The 14,030-nt window shown below is 36.8% G+C and overlaps 1 protein-coding gene across 9 annotated transcripts in view; it reads left to right on the top strand.

The window, feature by feature from the left end:
* Positions 1–14,030, top strand: part of LOC112464527 (dystrophin-like) — a 455,372-nt gene that overhangs the window by 364,132 nt on the left and 77,210 nt on the right. For all 9 annotated transcript variants that reach the window (XM_025031567.1, XM_025031559.1, XM_025031568.1 and 6 more), the window contains 2 exons: positions 5,614–5,758; positions 12,458–12,581. In XM_025031567.1, the coding sequence (XP_024887335.1) occupies positions 5,614–5,758; positions 12,458–12,581 (269 nt within the window). The remainder of the gene's footprint in view (positions 1–5,613; positions 5,759–12,457; positions 12,582–14,030) is intronic.

Raw genomic sequence — 14,030 nt, 5'->3', positions numbered from 1 at the left:
TCGCGGGGGCAACTTGGTTCGCCAGGGCGACAGTGTAGCACCACTTACTGAACATTTCAATTGAAATGCGATCGCACGAACGAGAAGTATATCTTTCAGTTAGTGGAGGCTCTCCTGTTTCTGGCAGCCGGACGACGGGCGAAAATAGATGTTCCGCCAAATTCTCTTTCGTGACCGTAAGATTCCATTACTGACGTGGGTCCGTCGGACGTCCTATTAATCACACGGTCCTCGTTTTTTCTCAATTACACGACGATAAATTGCCGGTGTCCATATATGAGCTGCGATTAATTAAAATTAATTATTTCCAGACGGTGTAATATGAATCTTAATTGATATGACTCATGCGACGAGCATAGGGCAATAAAAAAAGGCTTAATATTCTTCATATTATGAGAAATCTCACGATAGAAACTTGCAAGAATATTATTTTATCAATATTTTATTTTTTCTTTGTTTTCAAATTTTATTTTACACTAAAAAAATATGTAGATCCAAGAAAATATTTATTTAGATAGTGCCAATGACTTATTTACTTAATATAATCACATATTTATTTAGAATTAGATATCTTTAAGCCCCTTTCACAATAGGCGACAGCGACAGCGACAAAGTTGCCGACAAAGGTATAGCTTTGTCGGCAACCTTGTCGCTATCGCTATCGCTATCGCTATCGCCTATTGTGCAAGGGGTTTTACTTAAATTAAGTAAAAATATCTCAATCTAAATAAATATGTGATTATATTAAGGAAATAAGTCATTGGCACTATCTAAATAAATATTTTCTTGGATCTAAATATTTTTTTTCAGTGTATATCGCAAATGTATTAGTTATAAGCTACTTACTTTTTTATCAAGTTTTATCTACGCTGTAAGTCCGGATACAAAAATCCAATTTTTTTGAGAAACACGTAAGCATATACAAACTGTCTCGTAGATCAATTCTTTTCTCTCATGGCGTCGAATAAATTTTTCGAGCGACCATCAATCCCCGCGTATAACGGCCACGTAGAGCGAGAAAAGTTTATTCCCACGATTCGTCGGGGCAATGAGGACGATTTCTTCCGGTAACCCTGTACCGCTATCCATCGCGCGGAATATCCTCGCGCCCTTATCTCCCTGCAGGAGAAGCGCAATATCGCTCGACGTGGATGTGCTTTTGTGTACAGACGCGCACGTGCGCCTGGTACACGCGCTCAAGTCACAAAAGTACGCGAAATTCCGCGCGGCTCGCATCGACGTTACAATAACCGCGATATATCCGGACGCGAGGCTGTTTCTTTGCGATACGAGAACGACGAGAACGACAACGACGACGACGACGACATGGGACCTCCGGAAAGGGGGCCGTGGGGGAATGGATGACGGGATTGTTGAATGTGACCTAGTAAGTGCAATGGGTGCCGCCACCGGTGGCGGTGCAACACAATGGCGAAATATAAATCTGAATCCCAACCGCCATCCTTCCTGCCCTCCTTTCGCAGCCTCCTTTATCTTCCTCTTTCGTCTATTCCGCGAACCTCCGGCGCGGCGAACCGACGACGGTGCTCCGTTGTCCTAGTGGCCGGCGCGCCCGCCGCTCTTTATCTGAGAAACTGAGAATTTCTGAATTTCTCTCGCGGCATTCAGTTCCTGGCCTCCTTCGCGCTTCCTACCTCTTTATGCCGCTCTCGTCTTTCGGGCCTCTGTCTTCCGCTTTAATTCGCTCTACGCAGAGCTTCTTTATTCTCAGACCACTTTGGATTCTATCCGCGTACGAGTCGTTCCGACAAGATAATGGGCGACAAGTTAAACAAGGAATAAAATAAGAAGAAATATCCAGGTCGACGAGCGTTATTTTTTTTTATTAGCTTTGTTTTCTACGTTACTGCAGATTCATTCTTTTATATATTTATATTTTTACATTTCACATCTGATCTTCATATTGCTGTATGAAAGAATTTTAGAATTTACAGGAATTTTTTTTATTCGCGTTAGGATTTTTATAAATATTTCCATTCCTGCAATCTTCTACTGAATTGTGGAAGAAATAAAATAAATTGAGAGTTTTGAAAGCTTTTGAAATAAAAATATCGTGGAATCCTACGAAATATAAATCAAAGTTAATCATATTAATCCGATAATATTAGATCGTTTTTTATGAGTATTTTAATTATATTTTAAAAGATATAACGCATAATTTCTTTCGTATCTAAGATTTTTCTTTACAGAATTGTTAATATCACTCACAAAGCATTTAAATTTTGCAGAATTAAGTAATTTTATAATCTTTTTCTTTATAAATAAGAGAAGAATCACGATGTTTTAAAATTGATTATTTACTATTTTTCCTTTCCGACCCTCATTTACTTTACATGATAAATCGTATGATAAAAAGGTTACAAGGTTTATTAAACCGCTTATTTCTCAAATTTTAACTGTGATAAGTTAAGAATTAGTCGGCACTTCTATTGCATTTTTTTTGTCAAGATCTGCAGATGTTACGTCATGTCATGTCGTATGATGTGACCCGTACGTGCCATGGACCTGCGAGGCCATTATCTCGGATACCTACGCGAGATCATCTCGGACTAATTCTTTTCTTCCGACTTATCCCGCATATCTGTCCTTGCATCGCTCTAACATCTTTTGCTTCCGTTCTTTTTCCCAACGGTGCATGTCACGAGTCCTCATTCTTCTTGAGGTCTCGTGTCTCTTCTCCGGTCTCTCGCGCTCTTGCGTCTTCTAGTGATTTCCCAGCGGTCTTTCATTTTATTTCACGTTTCCGGCACTTCTGTCCAGTAGTATTTACTTATTATTAACAAAACACGCGGGTGTTATACGCGTTCTTCAATATTTATTCTGCATTTATTTTTGTCGATTTAACCTACCCGTTGGACTCCACGTGTACCTGGGTAATTTTGTCTACCGCAAATATATCGCCATTTGTACACCTTCCTTCTCTTCTTCGTTAAGATATCTTGTGATCTGACTTTCTTTCATGCTCTTGCGGTTTTTTTTTGTCTGAAAGTTACTCCGTCGTCCAATCTGGTTGCTTCTTTCTTTCAAGACTTAACTTTATTCTAACGAAGTATTCTCGGTCGCACTTATCAAGGCTCGCTTTCCATTCATTCGCATCCCTTGATCTTGTCGTCTCGAGTTCTTCAATCCATTGTTTTTTCTCACTCGAACCGTCTCTTTTTATTATCGCCTTCTTTCGAGATCGGGTTGTACACGAATACTTTGTCACCGTTCGCATCACTTCTCCTGTATTTTTACAATTTGCCTGAGATCGTTTTTTTTTCTTGCCCGCGATCGGACTTTACCACTGACCTCCCTTTTTTCCCCAGTAGCCGATTTTTCATCGCGTGGTCGGTTTACTCGTAGCATCGTCGCTCGGAATGCCCGTCCACTTTAAGGGTGTTCTAAAGAGTTAGTTAAAATGTAACGAAGTTGACGAAAATTTAATATCATATTGTGTATTCTCTTTCAAAGTTCGGGGCTAAATTTCAAATCGATTCACAATTTAGATAAAAAGTTATCAATTCTTATTTGTTTCACAAAGGATTTTACAGAGAAAAGTGTAAACATAAAAAAATGTAACCAATATAATAATATTTTACACACAAGCAGATCATTAACAAACAAAAATATAGCAACAAAATTTGAAACGATTTACAATTTTTTTTTTGAAATTTTCTTTTGAAAAAAAATAGTAGTAACAGTTATTTACAGACACTAAATCTACGTCTTTTACATTCTATTAGATGTTCTGTAACTATTTATATACATTTTTTGTCTTTGGATCTCTGGAGAATTAATATCAAAGTTTTTAATATTTCCTGCATACTTTTGGTTGGAACGGTACCTATAGAACATCCTTAATTTCCTCGGGGCTCTTTTGCTTTCCATATTCACCCATTTTCCTCGAATCATATCTTATCCGCAAATGCACTTCATCTTTGCTCTCACATTTCTTGAAATTTCTATTCTATTGACATTTTTCTGAATTCAATTTTATATTTTTCGATTTAAATTTTTTGTTATTTTTTTCCCTCTTGTTCCGTCACATTGAGACATGTCATTTTTCGCACATTTTTTCCGGTCTAGTCTTGATCTACTTATCTTAAGTATCTATCTGATTTCTCTCTTTTTATCAGTACTTTGCGTCGCCGTTTTCTCTCTTTTCACTCATCGCCCGATGTTTTACTTGGCGCCGGCAACATCAAGGCTTTACATTTACTCTCCTTTCATCCACTTCGCGCGCGCCGCTCTACCTTACCAATCCTTTTTCCACATTCTCTCCCCCACCGACGACTGTCTGTCAACAAATATGTACTTTCTTTTACTCGCATTTACGACGAGTCGAACGTTTTATGCGTCTTTCTCGCCGCTGTTATGCCTGTCGCGAATATCCAGCGCGTCGAGAGGATGTAATCCATCCCTTGGATGGATGCGTAAAATGTTTTACAAACCTTTTTGGTGTAGACACTTGGGTATAAAATATCCCGATATTTTTGCCCTGAATTTATTACTTATGCCATAAACTTTGAATATAAATAATTGTTATTTTTATATCAATAACATTGCAAAAGCCAATGAAGCATCCTACGTTTTATCAATATTATGACGTGATGTTCCCCTACTTCTATTTATATGATAATTGCAAAATTTAACATGTAATTGTACTCATCTTCTCGATACAAGTTTATACAATTTTTTGTTACTTTGTTTACAAGAAAACAGTTTCAAAATTCGGTATGTTGACGTTTGCTATCTAACAGCTAGAAGAGCTTATATATTTTAACTCATATTGAGACTGTGTTTATTTTTATTTTCCTCAACATCGCGAAGCCGGAGAGCAGCATTTATATTTTTGTCATTCATAAAACAGAAAAATAATAAAAGAGTCGTGTTTAAATTCTAAGTTATTTATTAAGAATACAAATCTCTAAAAACAAACACATCTTAAAGGTTAATAAGTTGTTTATTAATAGATTAATAGTTGACAAGAGTGTGAAATTGTTTGAAACATTCCGGGACTGGGCAATATTCCCATTTTCATGTTGTATCAGTTTTTTTGTTATGTTTCGAGTAGACTTTATGATTTAGTTGGATGTTGTTTATTAGCAGTAAGCGTAATATATATGTCTTGAGAAATATATCTAATTATGCGCTTATAATTTATAATCATAATCAATAAATCCTGTTCTCTAGCTTTGACGTTCAAGAAATAAATACGATATTGATGTATTAAACTAAAAATATGTAGAGTTTTTTATACGATATAGTATTTTTTTTTTAATATAAATGTCGCAGTTTAATATAATTTTTAATGAATAACAATTTTCAAACTATTTTTAAAAACTACCCATTGCATCGCAGAAAGTCATAACGAATTCGACTCGTTTTCATATTTCAACATAAGTATATACATAACACGAGTCAGACTCGTTATACGATCCTAATGGATTAATATATTCTCTGTTTCTTATATTATGTAATCTAGAGAAAATAAATATGTATTAAATAAAAAACAGAAACACATTCAGAAGTATTCAATCAGTTAATGTATTTTAGAATCTAATGTATTAGATACTGGGCGTACAAAGCGTGCATGTTTTTTCTGTGCAGAAATCGATTGGAGAGCAACACGGAACACTGGAACGCTTTGCTACTATCGTTGCGCGAGCTCATCGAATGGGTGATAAGGAAAGACACAGAGCTCACCGGTCTGGGACCCGTTTGCGGCGATGTGGCTGCTCTACAAAAACAACAGGCAAGTCGTCGCGAATGCTGTTTCGCGCATAGATTACCACTGGCTTCCGCTTCGTCGAACCTCAGTTAGTCCGTGTAAAATCTGTAGACGTACTTTCGTCAGCATTTTATTCGTTATCTTCGGGAGACGGGCATGCTCCATTTAACATCCTTTGGTTCGCGGCAGTAGCATCAATCCTTCGAAACTTCAGGATTCGAGCCAAGTTACTTGGATAGGACTTATATATCTAAAATCGATTTCATACAGTCGTCCTCCGAGAAGCTCGTAAGTTTCCTCGCAAACTGATTGGACGAATAGAATATAATTACGTATAAACTCATGCGCTATCGGGCGAGTGTTCAACTGTCTCTGCGAGACACGACAGTTCATCCGGAATACGGATATTTACGTATTCTCATCACGTTTGAGTATTCCGCCTCATGGAAACGTGAGTCTCAATTACTTCGCTGCTCTTACGTCAATTGTGCGCTAAATGCTTCAACTAAATTCGCTGCTGATTAAATGAATTTCCGGTTCACTAAATCTCATTAGACAGAAATATTTCGTTTATTTTAAGAGATCTTTAACGTTCTTTAACAAGATGTTGCCTTTTTATGACACATTAAAACAATTGATCAACTTTTTGAAGATTATTATAAATAGTCACGTTTTAAAGCACTCTTTTGACATATATTGTTTTTAGTTATCTGTTATTTTCTTCTATGCCGTTAACTATGGATTCTTCTAAAAATTGAATATGCTTCGTGCGGCTGGAATTGAGTATACAGTGATTCACGAAACCGCTCGCGCGCGCGCGCGATTAAATGTACCATACAATAATTATCGCAGATAATTCGAAGTTTGGGTTGATTCGAAGAACGCAATCAACGAAAACAATCTTTCAACATCAATATAACATATAAATGAACAAATAATTATAATCTCTCTTCTTTCTTTTTCTTTCTCTTTCTCTCTCTTTCTCGCTTTCTCTTTTTTTCTTACTACAGATTTATTCATGAATTTGAGAAGGAAACTCGTAACAATGGTATGATTTGATCAGTTTCGTGAGTCACTGTATATATGCATGAATATCCTTCGCGCCACAATGTATAAAGGTGCACTAGTTTGGATTAATCCAGATTAGAGCACGCATGTTGCCGGCATGCAGAAGCGCCTGTACCATTGATACAGGTAGTATCCGAGTGTACGGAGGTGATAAGCCGCATGTCCCTCGACCAGATCATTGATGTTATCGTGCGGCTAGATCTGTGTGTGTATTTGTCACTCACACCGGAGAATACAGGAAATGGCCATCGATTATCCTTAATTACTCAGGCAGAAGGGTAAGGTGCTCAACCATATACTCATCCGATTGCCTTCGTATAGATGCGCCTCTCGTAAATATGATCGCATTGAAATTTAGCACAAAAATTATATTAATTCAATTCACAATCAATCAATGAGAGAATATATTTTAACGGTGCATATTTTTGCATTTATAGATTAAAACGGAAGAGAAAGCAATTTTTTGTCATTCTCTCTTATAATACTATTATAATTAAATTTGTAGAAATATATTGCAATTGCTAAAATAAATCGTAAAATATAATACTCTCTCTTTAAAATCTTTCTCTACAAATACTTGAGTTTATTTGTATATTACAAAAAAAACAATTTTCTAATATAGGAAAACTTATTTTTTAATATCTTCTAAATCGTAACTATATATACATACAGGTGAATAACGTAGTTGCCGATTGTATGTGCGTGTATTTAACAGAGAGTGCAATAACAAATATATCTCTCCGCGCGTGACATACACATTATGTTTGTTAAATACTGTATGAAATAAAATATAGGTATTCCTCGTGTTTTAAAGGGCCGATTTAGATTCGTAATAATGATTTGCAATCGCCTTTACTTCCTTGGGATCTACACGACGCGAAAGAAGCACCCCGCTACATGCGTTACCTGTATTCCAGCAAGTTCGCATCAGGCACGGAATTTAAATTCTTACCCTGCAACATAGGGCTGCAATCGTTTCCGAGCGATTTTCTTAGCGTAATTGTTTGTCCCGACTTCTACGTAGATCCAGTTAAGGCCATTACCCCGTCGGCATTTCGCACGTCTACTTTTCTCAGTAACTATATATCTCTTTCTTCAACTTTATTAGTAAAATAATATATACGATTGAAGTGAAGTCCTATGCGAGATTATCACCGCGGTTTGAAATTTGATGCGTCGATTGTCACGTATCGGGAAAGTACGGTTAATGTAAATCGATTACACTCGGATTTAATTTAAACGATTCGCCGGTAATTAATAAATCCTGCCCTCATGCATATGCGTCGCGAGATTCTAAATAATTCCGTGAATATCCTAAACGGATCCATATGCAACACTCTGGGACGCTCGCCTCGAGCGATTTTAATTACACGTTGTTAATTTAATTAGTGCTTGACGTTTGGGAACATGGCGTTTTTCTCGAATACTTCAATTCACTATGATGATGCTACGAACGTTGAGCTTTTATTCATGCATTTTTTTTTTTTTTTTTTTTTTTTTATAAAACAAGTTGCCTTATTAACGAAAAGTATATTATCGGATATAATAATAAAATAAGAGTAATTACTTTAAGTAATTTATATCGCGATCAACGTTTAAGAAGCTCTTGAATTTTACAACTGACGTTGTTTCCAAGAATTGTTTTAATAATCGGAATGAATTGAATAATATTGATCAATTTACTTTGAAATTTGAGATCAGTTGAGAACGTTATATTGTTTTAAAGGAATTCTAAGATTATTTCTAGGCAATTAATAAATCAAAGAAGGATAAATGCCACGTTGACACAACGATAATGCAATGCTAAACTTTAATTTTATCTACATCATTTTTATCGATAACTATTTTAGCATGAACAATATCGTTAAACTATTTTCTCAAGTAATACTTAAAATACTTTCGACCTCGCACACAACATTTTGCATAAAAGTTGACTAAAGGGATCTATTCTGTAAATGTTAACGACATCATTACGTGCTTTGCGCAGATATAATATACCACAGAAAAGCTGCGCAAAGTACGTAACGATATCGTTAACGTTTACAGAATAAGCCTCTAAGTCGCCGTTATATAAATTAAATTCTATTTTTAATTTTCTACGTAGTTCTGGATACGATTCGTAATTATAGAATAAACATTTTGTTTCAATATTTTCAAATAAAAGTTAGAAATCATTTTTACAATACGAAATAGCGGAGGGAAAATGAATTCGCTCGATCGGAATCGAAACTGTCGCAGCCGGGCGCCCATCTCGGTATCGAAGTCGAAATGAGAGACGCGTAATTAGAAGACCGTTTACTGCGCCCACGCAATCGGAATGAAAGCCGATCGCACGCGATTTAGTCGCTGTTACAACGACGGTGTAACGAGCGCGACGGCCATTCCTCTTACGCCACAGAACCGTCCTGAAAATTCCATTTCGCTCGCGAGCGCGCGCGCGCGGATCGATCCCGGACGCGTCGCGTAAACTCTCGCGCGCCTGTAAACGGCATCGTTACACGTCCCGGCGACGAGCCGTCCACGACGACGACGAAACGTTTCACGCACGCACCTTTTGCACGCGGCCCATTTCGTTTGTTTGTTCGTTCGTTCATTCGTTCGTTTGCGCGTGTGCGAATATGGTTGATAAATCAAAACCGCCGACGTTACGTTGGAAGGCCGACATCGAGAGGCGCATCGATTCGCGCCCGCGAATTCGATGAATTTTGCTGGTTCGCGACGAAACACGTCCGCGGTTTCGAGCGTGCATTTTTCGACGCCTATCTTTTTCTCGGCGCGACCGATTGGTATTTTCGTTTCGGCCTTGCGGAATTTTCGCTTTTCGCGCGAGGACGATCACGCTTGGTGGTTATATTTTTCGGCCGGGCACTTTGGCCGAGTGTCAACCTTCGGAATTTATGCCGATGTGTTTCTTTCGGCTTGCTGGAGAGCCCGGACCTCTCGTCGCGACGTTACCTCAATTGTTTACGGAGAGATCCGTCGACGTTCGATAGCTCGTGAAATATTTAACGTTCGTTTCTCTAACGGATAACAGTATCGACTGATATTCGAAATTCGTCTACGTGGGTAGATCATAAATAAAAGAAAGCTTGCTTCCATCGGGAAAAAATTTATTGAATGATTCATACTTATTTAGGATTAATGAGTCAGGCAGATGATTATTTATCGTCTAAATTCCTTTTTATTTTGTTCCGTCGCGCGGGAATGAGAAATGGAAGGATTACTTTCTCCGTAAAATTGTGTAACGCATTTAAATTTAAAATAATTTTATCATTTGTCGCAATATCTACATGAAATATGAGAAAAGGAGGTCTCTTTTTTACAGAATTCTGAAATGAAACTGTTCTGAAATAATTAAATCATTTATCGTATGAATATCTTTTTTTACTTGTTTTTTTTTTAGCGCTGAGTATAAAATAACAGACAAAGGACATTCTTTCTCCGTGGAGAATTGTATATTAAAAAATTGTTCTGAAATAATTTATCTTTTCGGTGAGATACGCAATAACTGTTGGGAGCAGTTAAATGCTGAAGATTCTTAGTGTCAGATGCTCGTATATTACTGCGATACGCATCAGCGCATTGTTGCCTCACGTTGTATATATACCTCGTAATTAACCTCTCGTAATGGTAACCACATTGATAAGGGAATTGTCTTGCTGCAAGCAATTAGAAAACGTTTAACTGTCCAAGTGGATGGACAGCTTTAAATTGTTCTAATTTCTTAATTAACATTAATCTTAACTCGTAGAGCTAGCTAAGCACGCACGTACGCTTCTGTGCGCACAATTTACAATGAGAGTAAAATTATTCGTAATTAATCCGTTTGCAATTTGTTTATCCCGTAAAGTTTTTAATTCCACTTTGCAATTAAATCATACATTCGTAAGAAAAGTATGATTCATACGTAAACGTATTATTTGTAATATAAAAGCCTTAGAAGAGAAATCTATACAATTGCGAGAGAGCAAAAAAAATGAAGAATAACCGCAATGAGATTTCTATCACTCACTGCACGCCGCGTCATTATTCTTCGAAATAGGAAGCAAAGAAAGAAAATAACGACGAAAAATATAAAAATGATTAATGGCCTGCATATGGTGAAATCTATTTTGTAGAACAATTTTACCAGTTTATTTAACAATCTAATTTAACAATACGCAATGTGCATTATCTTCTGACATATTATATCTTCTTCAAGATCGTCTTTGCAAATTCTCGATTAATGTTAAATATATGGTGATAAATAGCGACTTAAATCACGATGAAAGAGAGAGAGAAAGTAGCTTGTATATTACCTTTAAAAATGCAATTATTTAATCGGAAATAATAACATAACCTGCATCTTTATTTTGAGATGGTTTTATGTATCATGTCATTATTTTCCCAATCAGTTTGTAAAAGCACAGACAGACGCTTCTAAAGAAATATGTGATTTTATTCTTCAAAAAACAACTGTTTTTTGTCAGCGGTGACACAGTGCCTACTGCAGCACGCGTTAAAAAATCAAAAAGAAAAATCACGCGAAAGATATCGAGACTTGAAAAACAAGACGCGAATCCATTTAATTTATTTGTGGTTCGATATTAGAACAGAAACGTTTGTAACTATTTTTGTATTATTACACTGAATATATTAACACTGTCATCTTGTTACGGCTCGTTGCCCTTTATTTATTTATTTGATTTAATTTATTGTTTGTTACGAAATATAAATGTCGAATGAAGCTAACGAGAACCGTCAATCATATTTGCAAACGCAATCGTGAAAACAAGAAAATCCTTTACTCAGATGACAGTTAAAGACGGTCTCTTTGCTCCACGAATTCGTTCTTGCGATGAATTTTCTTTTCGTATAGCGATATAAAAAAGGAAACTTGACGCGAACATGCCATCTGGGCGTCTCTCGACGCGCGACGAAAAGATCCGTGGCGTCTTGCTATAGCAGCAAATCCAAAACTCCGCGAACGACGAGAGATAATCTCGTTAACTAGCGGGCGCGCAATATTGTAAGAGTGCCTTTTTACCCACTCGAGTTCTTCTCGCCGACTGCAGCGGGCTAATTTTCAACCTCGCTGCATAATATCTTCGTCAAACGTAATTACGAACGTACATGTTAATATCTCTGCACGATGCAGCAGTGTTTGACGGTATCGCATCTTCATCAAGAATGTTTTATTATTTGAATTAAATTTTTTCATTATATAATATAATATCTCATTATTAACTTATAATTAATATGTGTGCTGTGTGTATAACGAATATCTTTAAAAATCAAGCATTAAATAATTATATTTTCTTTTGTGCAATACCTATTTACTTTTATTTTCATACATATGTCTCTGCTTTTCTTATTAGTTGCTTTATTTATTAAATTAATTGATATATAGTAATAGAACTTTTAAGTAATTATACTGCCGAAAATAATGATATTATAGCGATGACGATATCATCACTATTATATATCCATCAATATTGGCATTATTCTACTCTACCTGTCACTGCAGACAGATGAATTTAGTCGAAAGGGCTAATTTCTTGAGGCCTCTTTCCTCGGCGAAGAGTTGAACGCCAAGAGAAAACTTGGCACTGCACCAGACACCGATGCTCCTTGTCTCGTTATTTTTGTTTCACGATTTACGCGTCTCCTTCACAGGACGACCATCGTGGCTTCAGGAGGCAGCTGGAGGACAAACGGCCGGTCGTGGAGAACAATTTGCTGAGCGGCCGCCAGTACATCGCCAATGAGCCTCCGCTGTCGGACACATCGGACTCCGAAGGTACGTTATGAATTAGTTGAATTACACACAAATTGTATTCTTTTGTTCTTTAATCTATTTCACGGAAAAGCAAAAAAAAATTTATAATACGTAATATATTAGGTAAGTACTTCAAGCGTTTTCAAAAGTGATAAAAGTACTTAAAAGAACAGAAACATGTTTCATGAAAGTGGAATTGTATTGATGTTGATTATTTTTACTTTTTACTATGATTGATTTTCTCGTGGCGTTCTTTCGTGGTATTTTTAAAATATTACTTTTATATGAGACAATCAAATAGCTCGGAATTCCAATATCGTCCACTTCGTTCATACGAATGAACATCTCGCGAAGAAACAAAGGAAGTCGGCCAAGTACGTTCATCATTAGTGAAACCACTTTATAACGCAAGACTGAGTTCGTCGATAGTGCGGTCCCGGTAATTAAGAACGGTGGTGTACCTTTCAATATCTCAACAATTCGCGATTTTTATTCTTATTATTCATATCAATTTCCGGGAAGAGAGGCAATAATCTCGAGTCTATCTCGGCCTATCTCGCCGATTTATCGGTTTGGAAGAGAGCACAGAATTCTCCTTTTCTTTGTTTATACCTCCCGTTTGATAATTAACGAATTGATATTACTACCATTGTCTTGCTATCAATGATTATTCTCGGTAACGTTACTTCGAGTCTGCAAGAAGATACTTACTAATGTTCAAAATTAATTCTCTCGGTTTTTAATATAACATGTAATATATATATAATATTAGAAAATATTTCATGTGAACGATATGAAGGAATCGACTACTGAAGCGATTGGAAGAAAATTCACATTTCCCTCTCTCTGAACTATCGATATTTTGCCGAGATTAATAAAATCTTACGTGTATTGCAGCGAACACGGATGATCAGTTGATCTTGTCGCGAATATAAGAAAAATTTCATTTAACCTTTCTCTTTCCCGGCGTATAAACTTGCGAATTGCGTTTTAATAATTCACACATTTTACCTTCCGTGAATTTCCGCGCCAGCTGAGAATTTCATGCCGCGCGGCAAGAATCTAAGAACAACTGCCGATTGTGCTTGCACTGGGATTTCCAGACTGAAAGGCCACTGAGAAATATTTTGCGTTTTTCTTTCTTTTTCTTCTCCCGGTTCTGCAACCTAACCCGCGAGACCAGAAACGAGCTTCATTCTTTACTGTCGCTCCCTTTTCAAGCGCGGCAAGGGCAAGGAACGCGTATAACTGCGACGCTCTGAATATTTCATTTACATAATCCCACCTCGCCGAAAGCGCAGATATTAAGAAAACTCGGATAGATATCTGATGCGAGATACGAGAATTATGTTTATTTGTGAATTTGCACAGTGAGAAATAATTCTCCGCGTATCAATCATAAGCTTTCAAAGAAAAAACAATAATGAGGGTAGCGTGGGGAAAATCGCGATAGGCCGATAAATAAAATCT

Source organism: Temnothorax curvispinosus, unplaced genomic scaffold, assembly GCF_003070985.1.
Source record: "Temnothorax curvispinosus isolate PA1 unplaced genomic scaffold, ASM307098v1 QBEX01014279.1, whole genome shotgun sequence".
NCBI lineage: Eukaryota > Metazoa > Arthropoda > Insecta > Hymenoptera > Formicidae > Temnothorax > Temnothorax curvispinosus.
This window is presented reverse-complemented; position numbering and strand designations above follow the sequence as displayed.